Below are 18,383 nucleotides of genomic sequence, written 5' to 3'. Positions count from 1 at the left end.
ACTCCTAGTACTCCCTGGCTCTGTTCCAAACTGGTTCTGTTTTGGTTTATATCCAGACCTTACTTTGTTAATAATGGTAAAATTCTTATTCATTACTTTATAAATATCAAATAATTACTAAACGGAACTTAAATATAAAAAAGGTAAGTTTTGTTTTATCCTTTTTAAAAATGTCGCATGTATTTAACACGGTTACCGAAGAGTTTGTTCATTGTTTTTAAAATAAATTTCAGCTTGATACCTTCATGCGTTTTCGAGAAAAAGAGTCTTGACAGACAGACGGACGGACAACAAACTGATCCTATAAAGGTTCCGTTTTTTTTCCTAAGAGGTACGGAACACTAAAAATGGACTACATGTCAAATCTGAAAATTGGCACATATATTTTCACTATCATAGTATAAATAAAACAAAATATTGAGCTTACGTTACTAATGTTAAAAATATTACAGTCATAAAAATATATTTTGTACATCATTCTTAAGCAAAGTTTCACCCACAAATCATTTCCACACGTCACACTTTGGTTGTGTTGTCATTTTCTAGAGTATTATTAAAGCTTTGAATCGAAACTGAAACTGTACCTAGAAAAGAAAAATACGATTAGAATATATTCTTAATGCATTTTTTTTTTCTAACATGTAAACGTAAGATGCATTCAGCCAGCATTGCTACGAAATACAAACAAAAAAGGTTATATATAAGCCTCTAACTACTTTCATACAAACAACAACAACAATCCTCAATAATTCGTTAATCAAAATTAATGGTTTACCAACTGGTATAGTGAATAAGTTGTTTTGGATATTAATTTGGGGTTCCCTGTGGATTTTTGCTGAATTTTGTCATTTTGCTTGAAACCTTGAACAAACCTAGGAAAAAAGAACAACAAATAGTACATAGGACATACACAATCATTTCAAATGTAAGTCAGTTTTAATATTTTTTATTTAATAAAATGTTTAATTACAGTATTCGGTTATTTAGTATTGCTAGTTATTTTTTTTAGTCTGTGGGATGAAAATTGTTGTTATTCTGTATTCATTCAAAACTTATTAACGAATCAGTAGTGAGAAGTGTTAAATTTTACATTGAAAAAGTTTTAAATGAATTAAAACTTTTTGACTAAAACTTTACTGGAACGCTCAGTATTTCAAAATTTAAGTGATTAGAACTTTGGAGTTTAAGATCGCTTACAGATTTTATTTAGTGGTAGAAATAATCTACTTAACATATTTGTGATTAACAAAACATCGATCTTAGTCAATTAAATATTCTCGTCTTAAATCGTAATTGCTCGCGTAATCGTCAATGAATCGTAAATGTAGAGCAAAAAAGGGTCTTGACAGACAGACGGATGCACAACAAAGTGATCCTCTAAGAGTTCCGTTTTGCGGAACCCTAAAAACAACACAGGTTACATGAAAGAATCCTTTTTCCTAGCAGTACTGACATGAGTTGACAGGTTCAATTCAGTTATTTGTTTTTGTCATGAAAGTTCTCAGCATAATATCTGTGGGTACCGATTGTAATATAATACTTATTGAGGTTATTGATATATATTGCCATCCTTTATCATCTCTTTGCTAAAATAGAGACAACTGTATGTTATGGAAGTAACATAGAGTATCGATGAGAATCGTTAAAATGAATATTACTTTATGTAAGTGTATATTATTTACATAATTTATTTATTTTAAATAAAAATATACTTACTGGTTCCATTTTTCTGTGTAGGTGAATATGAGTGGAGCGATCTGTCCAGATGTTGCAATTCATACATGCCCTGTCTACGCGCGTCTTTGTCACCAAATGCGCAACAACATCTTATGAATTGTCTAAATCCTCTTCTAAATCTGAATTTAAATACAAATTTATTTATATTTTATTACGTTTAATCGACGGAGGAGAGGATGCACAGATTCCCTTTCCATTCATCCTCTCATCCGGAAAGTCCACTTCCACTTGCCATCCTTTTCTTATAAGAAAAAGGGTGGAAAGTGAAGAAGGACTAAATTAGGCCTCCGGGACGCACACAGCTCAACTTATTTTAACGCTATGGAAATTCACATAGCACGATGTTACATCGTTTAACGTAGTGCTTACACTGAAGGCCTTAGCCCTTCGACACGAGACAACGTAAATGTACGAAACCGGCGTTTTAGTTGCTAAGCGATTTACGTATCAAAGACATTCTAGCGATGCAACCATACTATATAATTATAGTTTCGACGATTTACGTTGCCTCTGTACGAAGAGCCTAAGGCGATATAACATTATATTACGCGATGTAAGGTAACATATGTGTCATAATCATGTTACATCGCATCGTCGTGTTACATTTTACGTCAAACTTTATTACTAGAATTGTTTAGAACTTACTTAAAATTCATACAATAGAGTATAATTGGATTTAACATTGAATTACTCATCGCTAGCCAATATATGGCGAGGTATATCTCTTGTATGGGAGGATAATTCGTTATTTCAGGATAATTCGAGGTGACGATAAAATAAACGTGAAATGGTAGCCAGCACACCGCGAATATTACTACGATAACAATCATCATCTTCACAACCTGGAAATATCAGAGACAAATATAAATCAACTTCTTGCCCATTGTACCTTATACTTCCTTAACTATAATACAAACACAGAAAAATGTGAATTATTCTACAGTTTTCTTACTACAAATAGCGTTAATTTGTAAACAGGTTAGTCATTTGTTTCTTGCTTTAAAAGAAGCAAATTAAACTTAGTATATTGATATTAAAGTAGATATTCCTTTGATAAACAACGATAAGAAAATACTGTGATTTTTGAAAACATATCTTGATATTTCTGGCTATGTCGAAGAGAAATAAGCCTTGCTATTATAATGGTCTGTATTTCCATTAAATAATACGGGAACAGTTTAAATTGCTAGTAGAAAGTTTCGTGTAGAATCAATGTACTTACACGTCTTTTACTTTTCACATTATCTGCTTGGCGTTGAGAGCTTTCTCCTATAGACTTAGAGCCCCACAGCTCTCTACCTATCCTAGCGTATGTATACGTCATGGCAATAATTGGAATAAAGTAAGTCACCATCATAAATATAACATTGTAACTGGAAAATAAATAAAGACGTGTTTATAAGATTTTCAATTCTAATCTTACATTAGTAATGTTACTTCTAACTTCATACTAATATTATAAATGCGAATGTTTGGATGTATGGATGGAAGTTTGTTAGAAGATCTCTCTAGAATGGCAGCATAAATCTCGCTGAAATTTGACATAGATGTAGAAAATAAGCCTGGAAGAGCACATCGGCTAATAATTAAGTTTTTATTTAATTCCACGCGGACGGAGTCGCTGGCGGCAGCTAGTTTAATATAAGTAAATTGTACTTTAAGTAAATTTTGAATAACTCTCAGATAGAAAATTAGATTGTAGATAATTTCACTTACATATATTCGATTTCAGATCTTGTAGTCAATCCGTCAGGCCACTCAGAGTAACACACTTCTCTAAAAGAAATGATGTAGAAAAATTGGTTTTGTTTAAAGAAATTAAAGCAATATAGACCTATGATATCTCGAACATGCATTTAAAAACATTGAAAATTAATAGTGTGCTTTGAACGAACAAAGATTTGTCAAATCTTTTCGTGTTTATTATTTGAGGTTTTATGAATTGGTCAAACATTGTCAAACTTGTTTGATCGTTTATTAGAGTCTTGTCTTCTTTTAAAGGTGACGATTAAAATTGACGTTGTTAACCTTTAAATAGGGATGTCATAGACAAAATTATAATTGTTACTTTGTAACCTTTGCAGTTATCTTTGGTCTGTACTTTATTTTGTTAAACTTTGAATAACTTCAAATTTCTTACCTCACACTACCATCAGGCAAATAGTCAAAGTCTGTTGTGAAATAGACAAGATTTGGGCTGCCGATGACAGCACTGCCCACCCAAATGGCTGTCATAATAGCCAGTGTAGCTCTCTTGCCAAGTCTCGGCCGCAAAGGGTTAACTATTGCCATATACCTGTAATAAACAGATCTGTTTCAGGTGGAGATTTAAACAGTCATTCTTCTTTTTTAGATTGATTTGTTTTTAAAGTATATCTTACTAGCAGTCGCCCGAGACTCCGTCCACGCGGAATTAAAACGCAACTTAATTACTAGCCTATGTTCTACATATATGCTACAATTAAGCGAGATCTATGTAGTCGTGTTGGAGATACCTTCAAACATCCATCCATCTAAACACTCGCATTTATATTATTAGTAAGAAGTAAAATTTTAACCGTCTTTTTAAAAAAAGGTATTACTTTTGATATAGGTTTTATTGTAAACATATTTTGAAATAATTATAATTACCCTATAATTTTTGCTACAATGGATTTGACTAATGTTCGAGACAATATTTTTGCCAATGTGACTGCGGTCAAATGATATAAATAACGAAATATGAAACTTAATACATTACCGATCTATACTTATGGCCATTAGTGTAAAAACCGAAGCAGAAATGCTGACGACCGCAACAAATTGATTGAATTTGCAGTAAAAGTATCCGAATGGCCAGTGATTGTATAGCATATAGACGAAGTTTATTGTAACATTTAGTGTGGAAATCATTGCGTCGGCCAGAGAAAGATTCACTAAAATAAAAATAAAATAATCAAAAATCAAAATACTTAAAAAGTATACAAAAATAGGTAAAAGGACACAGAACATAATTTTGACGGAGGATATGACAAATAAGAAGGGGAAATATTCTCTTTCTGTGCATCCTCTACTCCGTCGACTAAAGGTAGACAACGCATCAGCAATTGCAAGTATTTATAGGCAGCGACAGTTTCGCTATTTCGGCGAATTTAAGTGGTCGCTTCCTCGTCACCTTTTAATGTAAAAAAAGAGTCTTAAATATCCAACACAAGTGTTATGATAGTGTAATTGTACTGTTAAACTATTTCGTCATATGTTCGTTTTTCAAAGCGAGTCAGTGTGCTTTCATATAGTTTTTGGAACTGGGAAATTATACCTAGTAAGTAATTAGTGACAGTTCTCATTCTTCTATTCCCAGCAACTATCCAGATGACGACAAAGTTGCCGAGTGTTGCAGCTACCACAATTATGCAGAACAGAATTGACCATAGCACCTGTCGTCCTACTGGTAACATGAAAGGTTGGTACTCCTGTAACAAAATATTAAAATGATCCCTCATCAGAACTCTAGATACTTTATTTGTTTTTTTTTTTAAATATTAGCAGATTTTTTTCTAAATTTACTAATATTTCTTTTCCGATTCCAACTAAGCTCTAAGCTTGTGCTAGGATATGGTTTACGACAATAGTCGTATGTCAGGATTCGAACCCCCGACCTCGTGATCGGAAATCCGTATTCTTAACCATTAGGCTATTGACGCTTAAGTATTAATATTGTTTACAAGCGGATTAAAAGAAAACTTAATTATACGCCTCTGTGTTCTTCCAAATTATATTATCTATGTCTTTCTCCGAGATCCGTTAAGCCGTTCTGGATATATTTAGAAACACACATCCATCCTTCTATCCATTTAAACTTTTGCATTTACAATATAAGAATTAAATTAAATAATGTTTTCATACCTCTGTGTAATTTCCCGTGTCGTTTATATATCTGTTTTTGTCCACATCGTAAAATGTTACAAAGAAATTATTTCCAGTATTATTTAAAACAGATTCATTAATTGATGCATTACTTAAGGATGCCATGATCTGAAATAAAAAAAAAATTAAAATAAAAAAGAATTTTAGCTATTAGGTTCACTAGAATACGAGAATGGCACTTGATGAAATTCCTTTCAGTGAGTTTTCTCATTTTTCTACGGTAGGATCCAAGAATATAGAGACGTAAGTTTGCCTAAGGCCTTTTCTATGGCATTGTTCCATAAGCTATTGTATGTGAAAACAAGCAATACAAAAAAATATTGATATGAAGCTTGATTGTAGTTGGGAATTCTTAGTAGCCCCATTTTTGTTTTTATTTTTTTATGTAAAATATTAGCAGATTTTTTTTGTAAATTTACTAATATTTCTCTAACCATTCCAACTAAGCTCTAGGCTTGTGCTAGGATATGGTTTACGACAATAGTCGAATGGCGGGATTCGAACCCCCGACCTCGTGGTCGGAAATCCGTACCCATAATCATTAGGCTATTGACGCTTCCAATTCCATTTTGACAGAATACTTTTCTTTTGAATATAGAAATCTATTTTAAATGTTAAACAAAAATTCTTTCAAACTATTCTAAGGCACACATATTTAGTTCGTGATTCACATAGAGATAATTTTTCATCAAGTTTTTTTTTTTGATAAATCTTAGATTTAGCTCGCAAAAATGTGTACTATTCTATTTATTTTCGACCACTTTGCGAACGTAAATTGATGATGGTAATTTATTAAGTTTTTTTATAAAAACATCATACATCTAAGTTGTCGGTATTACGAATGCTGAACGCTACATCCCGATCGCTCGTAAACACTCCACTCGTGAAAAGATTTAGTGATTTTTTACACACACGTTTTATAATAAATTTTAATCTGTTGGACGTGAGATGGAAGATTGTGTCTAATGGTTTCAATATGGAACTATACTCGTATATCATTTTATTAAAAAAAAAAAACGTAATTTCATAATCATAATGTAAGCCATCTTGTATTTAACAGACAGACTAGCTAATGCAATCGATTTTATCCTTGTGGACGTCTCTGAGAAAGATACATTTTTCTAAAATCAAAGGTGGTATATGACACACAATTTGTTTTATACACATTTAGCAGTTTCCCGCGACTTCTTCAGCACAGAATTCGAAAAAAAAACCCTATAATATTCTCGCGTGCATCATTCTTTCGCTTTAAAGCGCCGGCAAAATTAAAAAAAAGGTGGGTGTACGAAATATGATATTTTTTATTACTTACAGATTTCGATATTACATACAGACGATCCAATTTCATTATACGTTATAATGTATCATTATCAGTTTAGCCATTAAGGCGAGTTAACACACATCTAGAAATTAGTTCTAACATTTAGGTTCATAACATTAGTAAGTACTATAATGTCCTTCATATCATAGAACGTCGGTGGCTCAGTGGTCAAGCACTTGACTTGTAATTTGCAGGTCCTGGGTTCGAATCCCGCCATGTACCAATGTGTTTTTCGATTTCCGATTTACATATGTACATTTATCCGACGTTCTTACGGTGAAGGAAAACTTCGTGATGCAACCTGCACATATCTGAGAAGTAATTCAAAGATATGTGTGAAGTCCACCAACCCGCACTTGGCCAGCGTGGTTTTGACTATGGCCTAATCACCCTTAACTTAGGGTAGGCTCCGAGCCCCTCGGAGGGGACAAATAGTGAGCTGATGATGCTGATGATGATGATGATATCATAAAATGGTATCTTATAAAGAAATAAATTGTAAAATTCTATAAATATTGGTAAAAGCAGTCAATTTCAAAGTAAATTTCAATGTAAAGATTTTAATGCGTCGTACGCAAATCGCATTAAAATGTGGTTTATGTTCCATTTCCTCGATATCAAGCAATAACAGGAAATATAATATGGTGACGTTTGACACTCTTTGAGACACGGTATGTTTTGTAAATCACATTTATTAATTTTAAAATATAGAAGCGTATTAAATGCTTTGTTTAATCATATAGAAAGTTCAATACGTTTACATTCTAGCATTCACTAAAACAAAAGCATAAAATATGCTGTTTGTGGTGTGTGAGGCCATAGTGGAAAACAATACAGTTATTTCTTTAATTTGTATGTCTTTCTATGTAAATATTTTGCAGTGACTAGAAGGTAAATAAAGAAGAAATCAAAATCTTATTTTTTTTAATTGTTTATAAAGTATATCAACGTCTTCGGACTTCTAATCGGCATCACACTTAGACTTCGCCATAACATTCTATCTTTATAAACTCGAGTAAGTTACACGCAGTTATGAAATTATTTATCAATTATCGATTAAATTCTTCATACTTTTGTGAAACCTAATAATAAATTTATTAGGAACGGCTTAACTCACGTATTATCGTCTGGTAACGGCACTGACAAGTTTCGGACCGTCAGTGGTCCATCCAGGGCGAGTGTTTGTTTAGGGTTTAAGATAGGTGCCGTCACCGGACGTTCATACGTGACTGAGCCGTTCCTAATTAATAATTATCGATTGTTTATAAAAATAAAGATCGGTTATTATTTGAAGATTAGTCTACATATCAAGAGATTTTTATAGTTAAGATTTTTGTAGTTTAAACGTATTACACACTCATCGTTTTCTCAAAACTGATTCACCTCGTTTTTATAAGCCATATGGGGGATTTAACTTTGTTTATATTCAACATAAGGTAGGTTTCATTTCTTTGCCGGTATGCGATATTTATGTTGCATGATTTCATTGAAAATAAATTATGTTTATAGTTCGTTATAACATAAAGCTTGATAAAAATAGACTAAGTACTATGATCGTATTTCCTTAATAAAGGGTAAGTAGAAAGAAGTATAAATAGGTCTTTTTAAGTTCAAATTAAACTGAATTAAAAATAGTTTTCATCTGTTTACCATACTGTTATTTATAATCAAATAAGTATGTAAGAAAGAAAATGTGATAGTGTATTGACGCAACACTAGCCTTACTAAAATGTCGACGTTTATGTCCCCTCACTATTCATTCTGACACTAGACTTTGTAACGAATGCACGTCATTCGCACCAAATGATTCTAAAAGTATATTGTAAAAAGTACAATCCACAAAAAGAAAATCTGTCAAGAAGTTTGTTAAAACAAACGATTCGCTCCAAAAAACATGTCTTTTAAGGAAGTTGCAGTTACGTTTTCTTTACTTACTTTTGAATAGATAAAGGTTGTTTAGTGGAAAAAGGGTTTATTAAACATTCTGATACAAAGTTTCCCTCCGTACTTCCGTTACGTAAATCACTCACGCCTACAGACGATCATTCAAGTGATATTCAATGAACGGACATCTGTATACACGGACTGCTTGGACGTCTGCCAATAGATGCCCTACCATATGTTATTATTAATGCTTATGAAGTTACGATAATATTTAATTCTTAGTCATTTTTTAGGGTTCCGTACCTCATAAGAAAAAACGGAACACTTATAGGATCACTTTGTTGTTCGTCCGTCTGTCTGTCAAGACCCTTTTTCTCAAAAACGCTTGAAGGCATCAAGCTGGAATTTATTTTTTGTTTACATCACAGTTACAAAACTAAAGAGCGTAATAAGCATTTTTCTGTGAACGGCCACACTCAGAGGTTAATGTGTCTTTTTAGTAGTGAAAGCTATAAAATATCTTGCTTTTTATATTTACTTAAATTACACACATTTTATTTAATTAAATTACACTTTAAAATAAATTGAAAACAATAAAGGAATTATTGAACTATACACATGCAACTTGTACTATAACAATTGCATTTTGAACATTTCGTTTGCTCTACAAAGGTAGAGAACTAAATTGCCGGAACTTACTTTGTAGAGCTTTAGACCAAGACGATACGACATGCTGCTCAAAGCTTGCTCTATTCAACTACATTATATGCTAATATAACTTTAAAAGAAGCTTTTGTTACTTGTTTGGACTTTAGTTTACGTCTTAGCTTCTTTTTACTCTTGTTTTTTTTATTCTTGTTACTTTGTACAATTGATAAACAATTCCTTCTTACTATATTAGAAATGCAAATTATTGGATGAATGGATGGATGGATGTTTGTTAAAAGTTATCTCCAGGACAGCTGTATGGATTTCGCTGAAATTTGTCATAGACGTATAACATAGCCTGGAAGTACACATGGGCTACTTATTAAGTTTTTTTTAAATTCCGCGAGGCCGAAGACGCGGGTGACAGCTTGTATATTATAAATATAATTTTTTTTTAAATCTTTTTTTTTGGGATTTTTGTCCATATCGGACATGTCAAATCCATAGTGCCCTTCCTTTTAATAAACGAGCTGGCATAATCGTACCGCCGCGATTGAAGTCGGGTCTGACAGAATGGAAAAAAACTAGGCCAACATCATATAAATTAACTTTAATTTCTGTAAATAGCAGCTCACGATCCCGCCTGTTTTTCTCACACTCCAACAGCAAGTGATGGACATCTTCGGGCTTCCCACATGTCTCACAATTAGGTGACATGGTTTTTTCCTTAGATATCCAAAACTTGCTGTTGGGTAGTGAAATATAAAAAAAATAATGTTTGCACGTATTTCCCAGTAGCGATATGTGAAAACATTTTTACAAGATATGATTCGAAATTGATTCAAAACCGAAAAATTTGGATTAAAATCTGTTTAAAATATATTGTTTTCAACGTTCGTCAAAGATAATAACAGACATGACAAGATGTTTTGTACAGAGATTTTAGTCTCGGAAACATTGGGTTAATTATTTTGCGACTAATCGTTTATTACTCTTTCAATGAGTGTAAGAAATCATTTGAAATAATTCTGAAACATTTATTTACTTCTCGGAACTTGTCTAAAGTGATATTTAGAATTGACGCCTTTGATCAAATACTTTAGTCGTTTGCTTTAATGTATTGCGAGAATTGATATTAATATTCAGAGGAAATGACGAATAACTCCAACTTATTGAGATCGAAATTTGTTACAATTGTTTTATTATTTTGCTCTAGATTTTATAACGTTATACAAACTTGCAAATGTAATTCCTTGATTTTAATATAAATATAACTAATTTGTTTATTTATTTATACATAGCTGTCGCCTGCGACTCCGGCCTGGCGGATTAAAAAAAAATTAATTAGTAGCCTATATGGTCAGCCATGCTATATTTTACATCTATGCCGAATGTCAGCGAGATCCATGCCGTTCTGGGGATGCCTTCTAACAATCATTCATCCATCCATCTGTACACCTTAACACCATTGGATGGAGGGCACTAGAAGGTAAATTAGTTCTGAGATGTCCAATAAAACGCATCTGTTCGTGTTTATCATAATTTGTTTAAGATCGAACATTACTAGACTAGATTTGTATAATTAGTTATCAATTAAGATAAGAGACAGATAATTAGTAATTAAAGGATGATCTTTTATGATTTCTATTTTTTTTTTTTATAAAATATTAGTAGATTTTTTTTGTAAATTTACTAATATTTCTTTTACCATTCCAATTAAGCTCTATGCTTGTGCTAGGATATGGTTCACGACAATAGTCGAATGTCGGGATTCGAACCCCCGGCCTCCTGATCGGAAATCCGTATCCTTAACCATTAGGCTATTGACGCTTAATTCATTTTGCAAATTTTTAAGATAGATATCGGTCTTGCTGTTGATAGAGCCTCTTTAGTTATTCTACGGTCCTAGGGTGTTGTAAAATCTGTGACTAGGATATAAACCATGATATGATATAAACCAATTTATTTTTAATGTTTCCAGATAAAATACAAATATTTATTTTACACTTTAAAAATTCCGGCGTTTTCTATTTTATTAGATTTTTTTCGCAAGCCACCAAGCGCTTGACAGATCAAACCGGAGATGTTTATTTAAAATGTCTTGAAATGTAACTGAAGTATTTATTTAAATAATATATTTGAAATTTTGAGTATTATAGCGTCTCGTAAATTTCAAAAAAGGAATAAGTTAAGTAATACATAAGGATTTTGATATTTTGACATTTATATTGTTAAATTGAACCACCTTTAATCTAACGTCCACAGAATTAAAACACTTTAAGAATTTTCCAGATATTTGAATAAATCTAATAATTTTAATCTACTTTAAATCTCTCCATGGTTGCAATAAGCAACTTATTTTCGCATAACGTATTTGTGGTCTAACGTTGTACACGTATTTTTGGGACACCCTGTTTTATATCAGGAAATTCAATTTGTGTACTGAAAAATCGGTTTCATACTGTCACCAATAAAAATATATAAAAAATTATGGACAACATAAATATTTATTAGACCAAACACATTAATGTATTTGTTTGCTTTTTTACAAGGGGATGTTAGTTTAGTTTGTCGGCAACATACAGTATCCAGAACACATTAATTCCGCTGTTAACCGATCTGTTTATAACTTTATATGCCACGAGGTTTATATGACGTACTTTCCCTTTCAGTTCATTGTTTAAAGACAAAGAAAATCGAAGGTTTATGACCGGAGATTATATCCTCGTTTACACCAATGGTAGAGCCCGCTTTAACATCTTCGTATGAATTGGCTCGGCTCACCCGGTGAAATACCACGACCACACAGAAGACAGGCGTGAAAGGAAGCGATTCATTTCGTCTGATCAGTTTGCGTCTCGGAGGCCTAATTTTAATCCTCTTTCCCTTTCCACCCTTTTTCTTATAAGAAAGAATGGGAAGTGGAAATGGACTATCCGGATGAGAAGATGTCTCTGTCGGTTAACGGTAGGCAACGCACATGCAATTGCGTATGACTAAGGACAACGGTCGCTTCGCTATTTCAGCGATTTCAGTTGGCCACTCGCTCGTTTGCCAGCTTTTGATATAAAAAACTTTTTTCCTTAAGTTTCTTTGCTGTGTTTGGTTTTTTTTGTAAGTTAATTTAGTTTAATATAATTTCAATTATCAAAATGGCTATATGACTTTAGCTATTACGAACTTTTTATTTCATAGCTTCTTTGACTACTATAAAAATATTATAAATCTTATAAATTAAGTAATAAATTTATTGAATGGACCATTAAATACAACAAAGGAATACAAGTAATAAATGTTAAAAGTAGAAAATCAGTACAACATGCGACTATAAAAGCAATTTCCTCAATGGAAACGTTTGGAAGAAAAGAAAATATCGAAGAAAAATAAAACTAACTTCAAGAAAAATACGATATATGACCGGGATTAAAAATCACTGAACGTTGAAACCAGGATAGCGCGTATTACTAAAGCAAAGACAGGGATGGCCAACATTTACGTATTAATGTTGCTATTGTTAGGAAGAAAATCCGACACTGTGCCGGTGTATCAACGCAATACTAGCCTTATTAAAATGTCGACGTTTATGTCCCCTCACTAATCTATCTGACACTTGACTTTGTAACGAAAGCGCGCCATTCGCGCCAAATGATTCTAATAATATCTAAAACTATATATCTAAACAATTGTTTATTGAAGTTGTTGACGTGTGATAACATAATTCTCACTTTGTGATTATATCGCTGTATAATATATATTGAATAATCACGACTACAATCAGTGATGTGCCCAAAACATTGTCTCATCATCAGCTCACTATACTTCCCCACCGAGGGCCTCGGAGCCTACCCAAAGTTAAGAGTGATTAGGCCATAGTCAACCACGCTGGCCAAGTACGGGTTGGTTGACTTCACACATATCTTTGAATTACTTCTCAGATATGTGCAGGTTGCATCACGATGTTTTCCTTCATTGTAAGAACGTCGGATAATTGTACATATTTAAATCGGAAATCGAAAAACACATTGGTACATGACGGGATTCGAACCCAGGACCTGCAGATTGCAAGTCAAGTGCTTGACCCCTGAGCCACCGACGCTCTCTAAAAAATTGTCTTGCGTGCCATTAATGGTACACGTTCCATATGTTCACCATTCCTGGTCTATGACGAGGAAGAAAGAGAAAATAGCGGGAAACTAAGGGAGAGGCACTTAATTGTAATATAAAAATATAGAAAGTTTAAATACAAAAGAATTTAACCCTTAATTCGACGAAATTTTTTGTAGCAAAAAACTGTTTTTTTTTTTAGGTAAAGTCATACTTACGTAATTTTCTCTAAACTAGTTCAGTAGATTTTTTTTTAATTAGTTGTTCGTCACACTGGACACCATCGAATTAAGGGTTAAGTTTAATTTAACTACGTAAATATTTTCGTTAAATACAAAAAAACCGTTTTACTTACCTCTATATTGTAGATTCACTAATATTGTAATAAAAATTAAACATCTTTGTTTATCACTTCATTTTACTTCGTTGTTGCGCACTTAAAATAATATATTTGACTTATCACATATCTTGCACTATTATAGTAAACAAATATTATCTATATTATAAATATGTAGTACGTTAAATATACTAGAAATAAAATATTTTGCATTTTACAATTAGTGTTGACTCGACGGACTCGTATCACGGAGTGAGCCTAAAACATGTTCAATCGATCTCTTGCGCAGATTTAGAGTGCGTTCGCGTATTAAATTTAGTACCATGTTATAAAATGCTTTCAACATTAAGCCTATGGTTGAATTTTTGCGAATAAACGATATTTTAATGCTATTGAAAGAGTAGAGTAGCGTTTTCAACTCTCTGCTGGTTGGATCTTTATTTATTTAAATAAAAAATACATTGTCCTCTTTTTAGCAATGAAAAGGTTTAAGCATGGAAAATAATTCATCCTTTAACTATCAATTGTATTTTTAAATTGTGTTTTATTTTATTTAGAACATTTTAAAAAGAAATACAAAAAAATCGAGATAAATATAATAGTTTATCCTATTATGACAAAGCGTGTTCCAAATTTAAAAACAAATAAAATGGATTATCAGAGTTTATTTCATACGATAAGCGTTATCGTTAAAGTTGGTTTAATAATAGAATTTAAAGTTGATATAAACATGATAAATATAAACTGATAAGATTATAACTAACATAAAATCAGAGAATCTTCGATAGAGCAAATTTTTGCGTGTGTAATGTAATATTACGACGTGTTTTAGATATCATACTTCTTACTTATCTTACTAATATTTTAAATGCGAATGTTTAGATGGATGGATGTTTGTCTGAAGATACCTCCGGAACGGCTCAACGGACATTGATGAAATTAGGCAGAGTGTTGAATATAGTCTGGAAGAACACACAGGCTACTCCCCAATCCGGTAATAATAACAATGTAACAGCCCCAGCCGAGGTTCCTGAGGGAGCCCTTGAGCTCAGTTAAAACGAGGTTTAGGCTAAGTGCCATCTGTGCTCGGCCACCTCAAGCCCGGTGAAGCTGAAAATGCCTCTTCAAGGCAATTCAGTCACAAAAAAAATACAGGCTACTCATAAAGATTTTTTTTAAATCTCGCGCGGACGGACTAGCTGGTGACTGTTAGTAATATTATAAATGCGAATGTTTTTATGGATGGATGTTTTTTTGAAGGTATCTCGTGAACAGCTGCATGGATCACGCGGAAATTTGGCAGAGTGTAGAACATAGTCTGGAAGAACACAGGCTACTCATCAAGTGTTTTTATAATTCCGCGCGGGCGGAGTCACGGGCGATAGCTAGTATATTATAAAGAAAATATTATTATTTCCTTGTTCTTTTGTTTTTTCATTGAATAGGCTCCGAAATTACCGACTTGAATATGGAATTATGTTTCATACAGATGTTTTGGTCAGCTAATTAATAAGTAGCTTTATTTAAAACAACTATATGTTTCTACACTATATGATAAAAAAATCTTTCGCAGTAGAAAGAGTGAGTAATGTTACAGACAATCTGTTTAAAATGCCATGAAACAAGTATATTGTGTCCTCTGACAGTGATATATGGGCGAAACGGTGCACCGTAATACGACGGAATGAAAAAAGACCTTGTAGATTTATGCCTTGAACAAGAAAATATTAAAAAAGAAACAAAGTACACGATAGACGTGACAACAAAAATGTGACGATATTTAACACTAACTAAGATATAAATTAGAATCAATTGCTTATCTCGTTAAATGAATTTCAGTTTTAATTTAATTATAAGATGGCTCTAGTTAGTGCATTTGCAATACTGGAGCCTAGTACCAAACCCCCCCCTTGCTAAGCTACGCTTACATTCTATTCTCGAGGGACACTAAGTCGCAGTTCTAAATAGCGAAACCGAAAGCGAAAACCTCGAGTATCTAGATTTCAAACGAAGGCTTATGAATCGCCCGCGACTCCGTCCACGCGTAATTAAAAAACACATAATTAGTAGCCTATGCGTTCTTCCTGACTATGCCAAATTTCATCACAATCCCTTGAGCCGTTCCGGAGAAAATCTTCAAGTAAATATACATCTATCCATCCAAACTTTCGCATTTATAATATTAGTAAGATGAAATCAATTGTAAAAGTGTACAAGAGAAGAAATATGCAAATAGTATATAAGTTTTACGAATGTATCATACAGTGACTTCACTCAGGTCGAATATAAACGAAACATTTTCATTTATTCTCGTTACCGTGAAAACTGCTGGGATTAGCATTTTAAATTTCCGACTCCAAAATAATTAGAACTCTTAGTTTTTCAATTCCTAGTTTTTAATTTATTTAACGAGGATTTCATGTCAATTATGACAGAGATTTTTATACCAAAGTTGATAATAATAAACTGTAAGGAAAAAACCAAAACTTTCCTAATATTACATCATATGTATAAAATTTGTTTAAAATTTAAAAGTTTCAAAGTTCATTGACATCCCATGAATAAATGAATAACTCAAAAATACGACAATATTCTAACTATTAATTATTAACATATCTTTAATAAATCAAATGGAAATTGCTTCAGTATTACTTAGGGCAGACCTTTATTTAGCATAAGTTTTAGGGTCGCGGTACCCTTATAATATAGTTAAGTCATTAATCGTCGTTAAACGAGTCAAAGTCGAATCTCCGATAGCTTAATGGTTTTTGGTATGGCGCACTAAACTTTAAGACCAAGGTTCCTATCTATTATTTGAATTTATTTTTATGACAGTTTAACTAAGTTCATATAAATGAGATGTAAATTTTTCTTTAGCTTGTTACTATTATGGAAGAAAAAGTTGTCACACGCTACTCCATTCGCGGGGGATAAAAAAAACTTAATAAGTAGTCTATGTGTTCTCCCAGACTATATTCTACATCTATTTCAAATTTCAGGAGGATCTGTATACCAGTTATGGAGATACCTTGGAAAAATATTCCATCTATATATTCGCATTTATAATATTAGTAAGAAGAAACATTAGTAAGATATGTTTTCTATTGTAGACTGTAGCGATACGATTGGTCTTTTTCTATAACGTCTTGAAAATGTTAGTCCTTATTATGCATTCTTAAGACACTTCGTAGTCACTGTTATCGTAATTATGTACTTCAAGTAAAACGTTCTATGTTTTTATCAAAAACTTTCCTGCGCATAAGATTCTTATAATATACAAAAAAATATATTTACAAACAATATTATTCTATATTACACAAGTTTAAAAATGTCAGAAAAGTTAAACTCAATTTTTGTCCTAACTTTGTGAATGTCCCAATGTTGTAAGGCGCCATATGTCAAAAAGGTTGACTACCCGTCGCATCTGTCTGATTTAATAAACTTACTTTTTTTCTATTAAAATAACCAAGTCTAATAACGAAAAAAGCAATGATATAAATAGCATTTTTAGGATTATTACAGGACCTCATAAATTAAGATATTTTTAATAAAAATTTAGTTCAGTAATTTGATTAACAATTTTATATCAAAGTTTACTCAAACGTAACGTTAAATTTATTTGAATTATTCTAATGCTTAAATCTATTTCGTTGACTATTTGTTAACGCTTGAATTATTTTGATAGAAAATAATCGGAGTATTTGAGAATTGTCGTTGGTTAACAAGAAAATACATTTGTGGTTACAGATTTGGTAGGATTTTATAAAAATACGTAAGTAATATAATAAAGTTATGGGCATTTTGATATTAATGGAAGTGAACGATGATAAAAGATAAATGGAAAGTGATAAAAAGAAATCTTATGTTATTTATTTGTCCGTAACTACAGAAATAATTCCATATTTTTCTACAATTGACCATCGTAACTTATAAAATACTCTGCCAAAATAAAAGATTTTTCAGTAACATAAATTATGGTACGTTGAAAGCATGTCTATTAGGGCGATTACCTAAATCTTCGCTTTTATTTACGACTTATTTCGAGTAGAAATTGTAGGTATTTTTTGTAGAAATTCCTTAATTTGTAATAGGAAGGAAACCCGAAAATGTGGCAGTTTATTGACCCAACACTAGCCATACTAAAATGACGACGTTTACGTCGCCTCACTATTCATTCTGACACTGGACTTTATAACGAACGCACGTCATTCGCGCCAGAGCATTCTAATTAATAATGTCTAAAATTTGTTACATTAGAAAAGATTGCGGTTAAAAAATTGTGTAAAACTTCACTTCATCTATATTTAAAATTAAACTAAGCTGCAAATATACAAATCGCACAATATTCGATGCATTTTCATGCAAATAAAGTTGTCGCGTAGCGGTGACACGACAACTGCATTATGTCGCAATAGTAAAGCCAGCACGACAACGCTATTGTTAGTT

The 18,383-nt window shown here is 32.3% G+C and overlaps 1 protein-coding gene across 2 annotated transcripts; it reads right to left on the bottom strand.

Annotated features, from left to right (window-relative positions):
- Positions 1-417: 417 nt before the first annotated feature.
- Positions 418-14,205, bottom strand: LOC106116050 (substance-P receptor-like). 2 transcript variants are annotated; one of them, XM_013309777.1, is made up of 10 exons: positions 13,956-14,205; positions 5,623-5,751; positions 5,036-5,189; positions 4,478-4,652; positions 3,878-4,033; positions 3,454-3,513; positions 2,960-3,110; positions 2,383-2,579; positions 1,717-1,856; positions 418-584 (listed from the first exon to the last, which is right to left on the bottom strand). In XM_013309777.1, the coding sequence occupies exons 2-10, from the start codon at positions 5,746-5,748 to the stop codon at positions 517-519; spliced, it is 1,227 nt and encodes a 408-aa protein (XP_013165231.1). In that variant the 5' UTR covers positions 5,749-5,751; positions 13,956-14,205; the 3' UTR covers positions 418-516. The 2 variants fall into 2 exon arrangements, with proteins under 2 accessions (XP_013165231.1, XP_013165232.1); XM_013309778.1 differs by lacking the exon at positions 418-584 and adding an exon at positions 707-872.
- Between the last annotated feature and the right edge of the window lie 4,178 nt (positions 14,206-18,383).

This window comes from Papilio xuthus, unplaced genomic scaffold (assembly GCF_000836235.2).
Source record: "Papilio xuthus unplaced genomic scaffold, Pxut_1.1 DF827777.1, whole genome shotgun sequence".
Taxonomy (NCBI): Eukaryota; Metazoa; Arthropoda; class Insecta; order Lepidoptera; family Papilionidae; genus Papilio; species Papilio xuthus.
Note: the sequence above shows the minus strand (reverse complement) of the source record. Positions and strands in the feature narration are given on the sequence as shown.

What these genes read in the sequence shown, in the direction of transcription:
- LOC106116050 (XM_013309777.1), bottom strand. Translation starts at nt 5,748, where the DNA reads ATGGCATCCTTAAGTAATGCATCAATTAATGAATCTGTTTTAAATAAT. An exon ending in AGATCTGAAATCGAATATAT is followed by an intron (nt 3,111 to 3,453) that starts GTAAGTGAAATT and finishes TTTATTTTCCAG; the next exon opens with TTACAATGTTATATTTATGA. An exon ending in CTCTATTGTATGAATTTTAA is followed by an intron (nt 1,857 to 2,382) that starts GTAAGTTCTAAA and finishes ATTTAAATTCAG; the next exon opens with ATTTAGAAGAGGATTTAGAC.